A 7331-nucleotide genomic window follows, 5' to 3' on the forward strand; every position below is an offset into this window, starting at 1 on the left:
TATATATGTAATGACCCACTACTCTAGACTTTTTGGACCATTAATGAAACTATACATACAAACCTTAATAAGACTTACATTTGCGAAAATACCATAAATTTATTAGAAACTTGTAGAAACAAAAGTTACTTTCATAAAATAAGTAGGATATGGGTACCCATTGTCTATAAAACAAAACATAACATAAAGTGAAAGGGAGTTACATAGAAAGTGCGGAAAAATACATGTAAAACCATAAAAAGGTAAAACAAGACTACATCATCGAAAGATCGAACTCTCGACTCCTTGAATCCATTCACCATCGATACACAATCTCCAAGCATCCACGAACCTTACCGCCACTAATAGCTATTTTCCTGCACATAAAACAAAAAAAAAGGAATGAGCCTAATGCCCAGCGAGGAAAATCTAACACATAGTCATAAACATAATTTCATAAGAAACATAAAGACATATCATAACACTTATTACACACACTTATTATAATGGCCATTATTACTTGGGGTCCCATAGACTAAACAAGTCATATGCCCATGGGATTAGTGGGGTCCTACTAGCTAAGTAGGTCATATGCCCATAACCCATTTGGGGTCTTGTTAGTCATATGGGTCATATGCCCAAGCCTACAAACATACATATTCATAACATATTTCATAACATAACACATAAGATAACATAAGCATAAAACATATAGATTCTATCCTATTTTCCTTACCAAAGTTACCGGGACAAGAGGACAGCGTTGGGACTTTTTGGAACACTCCTAAAACCATATATAACATGGTGAGTCTAATGAAGAAAAAGAGATGAAATGAAAGGAATGGAAAGACTAAACCATTGAAAGTCACACTTACCAAAACTTATGTGCTCAAGAACTTAGATTCCCTAACCAAAATAAGAATGAGGTTAGAAGACTGAGTAGAAGACTAAGAGAAGGGAAACATAACATAAAACCAATGAACTAGAGTGTGTTGAATACCTTGAGGACTTGTAGACCAATCTAACCCTCGAACCGAAATACTATGAAATCTTACTTCCCAAAGTGTTTGATAAGCTTAAGATGATTAAGCTTATGATTTCCCCACCCAAGTGTTTAACTCTCACACTCTCCTAGCACTTGCAGCTTCTGAACTTAGAGTAAAAGGTGAATAATGGCTAGGTACTAGGTCCTATTTATAGAGTTTGGGAATGAAGGAATCTTAATTTTACTTGAATAAAAATAATAGCTTTTTAGGGGAAAATAATTTGAATAATCGTTCAGCAGAGGCTGAAGACTCGTTCAAAAGATGCTGGACTTATGAAGAAGTTGAATGGCTGAAAGGAAAAAGAATTCAAAAACATTTGAATTATGCTGAAGGAGGCGATATATCGCCTGGGCCAGTATGCCCGAGGCGACCGTGCATCGTTTCGTGTTTTCCGTATCTACGTGCTGCGATATATCGCCCCCTATAGCTGCGATATATCGGCACACGCTGAATATTTAAACACGAAATTACACATTTTTAGCTAAGTTTGAATGGAGTAAACAGCCTTGACTAAGCCCTCAACGTATTCAAAGCTGCTGACTGACCCTATTGCATTCAAACTTTACTCCTTATTAAATTAAATCCTCAAAATACTTAATCCTTAATCACCCATTCATAACATGTGCTTAAAATCCTATTGGTCCTCATCTAAACCTTATAGTATAACAAATATTATTTTTAATATCAGTCATATAATCAAACCTTAGGTTATACTTAATATTCTTAAACTATAGGTTAAACTTAAAAAATCTATAAGTACTACTATGAGTGTCCAAATAATTCCCGGTCTGAACCAAAAATCCACAGTTACAAAGATAACACTATACATACTATAATACTACTATCTAACTAGCTAAGTAAAGTTCTTAGACTCTACAATATATCTTTATATATCTGTCTCTGTTATAAATATATACAATGACATATATAAAACAAATGGATTTGGATCCACATGTCTTCTAACTTTTATCTAAATCTAACTTAAGTCTTCCATTAATTATATAAGAAAGCACATTTTGGTTCTGATTCATAGAATAAAAACATTGTCCCAATTGAAACAAATTCTTAGCAAACTATAATGATATTTTATTAAACTAAAATTTTACAATTATTTTAGATAATTAATAAGAGAATAATATGATTTTTTTTATAAAGAAAATATGAGTATTTTAAAGGTACTTTTATACTGACAGGAGTGCAACAAATGAACATAGTTAAACAAAATGGGGACAAAGTAATATATGTCCATTTTTTTCCATATAAATCTCAATTAGTGAGTATCCATGTTACCCTTTTAACATTTAATAATAGTAATAAAAACAACAACAAACATTATTAGATCAGAAGCCTGAAAATTTGTTTCAAGGCATTTGAGCTTCAGATAAAGTGATTAAAACATATAAAACAAGTTAAAAGGAAAAAAAAATAGCAGTAACCATGCCAGGACTAGAAAAAGAAAATTATGGATTGCCATGTATGGAAGGAGCCTTAAGTTCATTGTTTGTAAGTTCCTGTAACTATCAGAACTCATGGGTTTCGGAATATTTACAACCACATTGAGAAACAGCATAAAACATATATTGGATATTCCCCTAAAGCATTCTGAAGTCTTTAAAACAAAGCTTAACAAAATACAACACCCAGAGAAGTGATCACATCTGAGCAACCAAATTTTCTAATAGTAATCTTTAAGGTATTAATTTTATTTTGTAGGTTTTGGGTGGAAATATTAGCAAGGATCATTGCCAAGTGAATTAATTTGCTTGATTATTGTTAATTGCAAGAGGTATGGATGTTCTCTTATTTTTTTTTATAAATATTATTATAAAAATGTCAGAGGAGTTTGAATATCTTAAATATTCATCCATAGTGAAGTAGGTTCTGTGATTAAAATTGTGTGTTGCGGTGATAATGGAAGGTTGAGAACTTGTGTATTTTAGTAAAGTAGTTTCTGGGAAATTTATTTGTGTGCTGCGGAGATATAAGGAAGAAACTTATTATGTGTTGTTTGAATTGCTTGATTCTCTATTGACAGATGGTTAGGTCACTATTACAAGGGAAATGTTGCCCAAATTCATCTAGAATTATGTTTTATTTTCTTTTATTTAAATTATGTTGTGCTTGCATTGTTCTTGTTTGATTGGTATAGGGAAGCTCTGTCAAAATTTAAGTTAAAAAGATAGTGTATTAATAGGAATATGACAGCGCTAAAAATTTGTTATGGGAATTTTCTACGTGTAGGAGGATTTTAGTCTAATTTTAGGGAAACCTCTGCCGAATTTTTTCTAGGAAATGGACAAGAGTTGGATAACAAAGGACAGACTTTCAAAAGAGTATGAAGAGGGAGTCGACAACTTTATTAAGTTAGCGTTAGAAAATACAACAGATCCTTCCAGAGTTCATTGTCCCTGTAGAAAAGTTCAAATTTGAAAAAATTAGACATAATGGAGATAAAAAGTCATCTATACTTTAACGGAATGGACCAAACATATGTCAAGTGGATTTGGCATGGAGAAGAGTATGACTCTAACAATAAAGTTCCCAATGAAAGAAAGCAATTTGATCAAGTATTTGATGACCCTATAGAGATGGTGAGAGATGCAGATGAATATTTTGTTGATAAGCCTGAAGAATTTTTGAAATTTTTAGAAGATGCAGATAAACCAATATTCTCGGGGGCACCTTTGTCAAAGTTGGTTGTTTTAGTAAAACTATACAACTTGAAAGCTGGTAGTGGTTGGAGTGACACAAGTTTCACAAAGTTATTAACTTTATTAAAAGAAATTTTACCAAAAGACAATGAATTGCCTTCCTCGCTTTATGAAGCAAAAAAAACATTGTGCACATTAGGAATGGAGTATAGCAAGATTCACGCTTGTCCAAATGATTGCATTCTATATCGAAATCAATATGAGAGTGCAACTGAGTGCCCCGTATGTAAAACATCTAGATGGAAAAAAAATAAGAACAACAAAGAATGTAAGAAAGGGATTCCAGCAAAAGTATTGTGGTATTTGCCGCCAATACCTAGGTTTATACGTTTGTTTCGAAATCCTGAACATGCTGAAAGTCTGTGATGGCATGAGGATGGAAGGATCAAAGATGACAAATTGCACCATCCAGCTGATTCCCCAGCTTGGAAATAAGTGGATGAACTATGGCCTCAAATAAGAGAGGATCCTAGAAACCTTCGACTTGGTCTTTCTGCTGATGGCATCAATCCATTCATCAATATGAGCTCATCTTACAGTTGTTGGCCAGTGATTCTATGTATTTACAATCTTCCTCTTTTGTTGTGTATGAAAAGAAGATTCATAATGTTAACTTTGTTGATATCAGGTCCCAAGCAACCTGGAAATGATATAGATATCTATTTAGCACCTTTGATAGATGACTTGAAGGTGTTGTGGAACGAAATTGATTGTTATGATTCTTTTAAAAAAGAAAATTTTATACTTAGAGGTGTACTCTTATGGACAATCAATGATTTTCCTGCTTATGGTAGTTTATCAGGATGTTTTGTGAAAGGATATAAAGGATGTCCAATATGCGGTGAACAAACAAGCGCCACAAGATTAGAACATTGTAGGAAGATGTGTTATATGGGTCATAGAAGGTTTCTACCAGAAAAGCATTATTACCGGAAGCAAAAATTAGCATTTAATGGTGAGCAAGAGTTGCGAGAAGCGCCTACACCAATGACTGGAGAAGCTATCTACGAAGAGATTCGTTTTGTTGAAAATAAATTTGGTAAGCCTGTGGAAAAGGTCGATGAAAATGTAGAGACAAAGGGGAAAAAGAAAGGCAAATGTAAAACAAACATCAAACGAAAGCGCAATAAGAAAGACCAATTAGCCGAAGATTCAAAGAATACTACATGTTGGAAGAAGATGTCAATTTTATTTGAATTAGAGTATTGGAGACATTTGTTAGTAAGACATAATCTTGACGTTATGCACATTGAGAAAAACATATGTGATAGTTTGATCGAAACCTTACTTAATATTCCTGGGAAAAATAAGGACATTATCTCTGCTCGTAAAGACCTTGTGTTAATGTTTGAATCAAAAAAAGATTTGGCACCTGAAACAGGTGAAAGAAGAACATATTTACCTCCTACTTGTTACACCTTGAAGAAAGATGAGAAGTGTAAACTTTGTGAAACTTTGGCAAATGTTAAGGTTCCAGATGGGTATTCATCAAATATTCGTAATTTAGTATCTTTGAAAGATTGTAGACTAATTAGTCTTAAATCTCACGATTGTCATGTATTAATGCAACAGTTACTTCCAATTGCTATTCGGGGATCACTAGACAAACATGTTAGAAATGCTATAATACGAATGTGTTTGTTTTTTAATGCCATATGTTGTAAGGTTGTTGATGTGTCTAAGTTAGACAAGATTCAAATAGAAATTTCCAAGACCTTGTGCTTATTTGAGCAATACTTTCCTCCTTCTTTTTTTGATATCATGGTTCATTTGGCGGTGCATCTTGTTAGAGAAGTAAAACTATGTGGGCCTGTATGTTTTCGTTGGATGTATCCATTTGAAAGATTGATGAAATTTTACAAAGGTTATGTTAGAAATTGAAATCGTCCAGAGGGGTGTATAGTTGAGGCTTACATAGCAGAAGAAGCGGTTGAATTTTGTACTGAGTATATTACTGATGGAGAAGCGATTGGTATTCCCAGAAAGACAATGAGTGAAGATGTTATTGGAAGAGGCATCAACAATGGAAGACTCACCTTAATCAAAAAAGAAGACTGGGATGTTGCTCATCGGAATATTCTAGAGAATACAATTGAAGTTCAAGCTTACATAGAGTAAGTATTAATATAATGTGAAATGATATCTAACCAATGATTTATTGTCATAATAGCAATATTCTTAATTTCAGAGAACACTTGGAATATCTTCATCGTGAGAATCGAAGTAAATCAAGAAAGTGGATTCAAGATTACCACCATCGAGCTTTTCATCAATGGTTTCGTGATAGGGTAGCTTATTATAATTACTTCATTATAATTATACTTAGTTTTTAAAAATAACTATTTCAAAATCTATAATTTATTTTACATTATGCAGATTCAATCTGAATTGAGTATGGAGTTTCACAAAGTATCTGAAAACTTAAGATGGATTTCATTAGGTCCGACTACAATGGCAATTAAGCATGATGGATTTGTTGTAAATGGTTATAGATTTAGTACAAAAGCTCGTGATGACGTTAGAGTGACACAAAATAGCGGTGTATGTATTGTTACAAAAACTCTTCAATTTGCTTCGGCTCGTGATAAGAAACCATTTTATGGAGATATGCAATTTTATGGAGTCATTGAAGAAATATGGGAGCTTGATTATCGTGATTTTAGGATGGCAATGTTCAAATCCAATTGGGTAGAAGACAAGTATGTTATATCGGATGAGTTAGAATGTACTTTAGTGGATCTCAATAAAATAGGCCATAAGGAAGAATCATTTATATTAGCAAGTCAAGCAAAACAAGTATTCTATATTCAAGATCCATCATATTCAAGATGGTCAATTGTACTTGCATCACAACCAAAATTCATAGGTGATGATGATGATGATGATGATTATGAGATTGGCGAACTTCAAACTTTTGAGAAAGAAATTGGAGATATCAATGAATCTGAGGGAATTGAATCAATAGTTGGACCATATGTTCGAAGAGATTGTGATGGAATTTGGATTGTAAGTTTGTATTTAAAATATATTTTCTTTTATCATTAGCACACTTGGTGCGTAATTGAGACTAAAAGCCTTAATAACAAGAGATCCTAGGTTCGAAGGCTTTGTATTTAAAGTATTCTTATCATTTGTTTATTTTATGTACTAATCTTTATACTTGTTTTTTCTTAATAGGATCATGGACCATCATGAAGAGCATCCCGAAGAGGAACTTGAAGACAATGCAGACGAAGGTATCAATTTAGAAGAGGTTGGTAATGAAGATCTTACAACAAAGAAGAAGAAAAGCAGGCAGAATAAGGGGATAGTGCGATTGGCAAAAATAATTGCTGACAAGATCAAAGAGATAAAGATAAATTTAAGGTTTAACAAGAGAGGGCAATCAATTGGAACTCCGGAGAGAGCGTTACAATGCTATTTGGGGATGCAAGCAAAGTCAATGGTGTCAATTACATATGATAATTGGCATGATGTTCCTGCTGTAACTTTAGAGAATGTTTGGAAAGATGTAAATGTAAGGTTCATAGACTAAAGGTAATCTTTTAAACTTGTATATTATTATTTACACTGACTTGTATTGTTAAACTTTGTA

The 7331-nt window shown here is 33.0% G+C and overlaps 1 protein-coding gene across 1 annotated transcript; it reads left to right on the forward strand.

The window, feature by feature from the left end:
* The first annotated feature begins 3502 nt into the window (after positions 1–3502).
* LOC133778034 (uncharacterized) lies at positions 3503–6606 on the forward strand. The gene is made up of 6 exons (XM_062217849.1): positions 3503–4094; positions 4365–5548; positions 5630–5850; positions 5925–6024; positions 6113–6435; positions 6603–6606. The coding sequence occupies exons 1-6, from the start codon at positions 3503–3505 to the stop codon at positions 6604–6606; spliced, it is 2424 nt and encodes an 807-aa protein (XP_062073833.1).
* Positions 6607–7331: the final 725 nt, after the last annotated feature.

This window comes from Humulus lupulus, chromosome 1 (assembly GCF_963169125.1).
Source record: "Humulus lupulus chromosome 1, drHumLupu1.1, whole genome shotgun sequence".
Taxonomy (NCBI): Eukaryota; Viridiplantae; Streptophyta; class Magnoliopsida; order Rosales; family Cannabaceae; genus Humulus; species Humulus lupulus.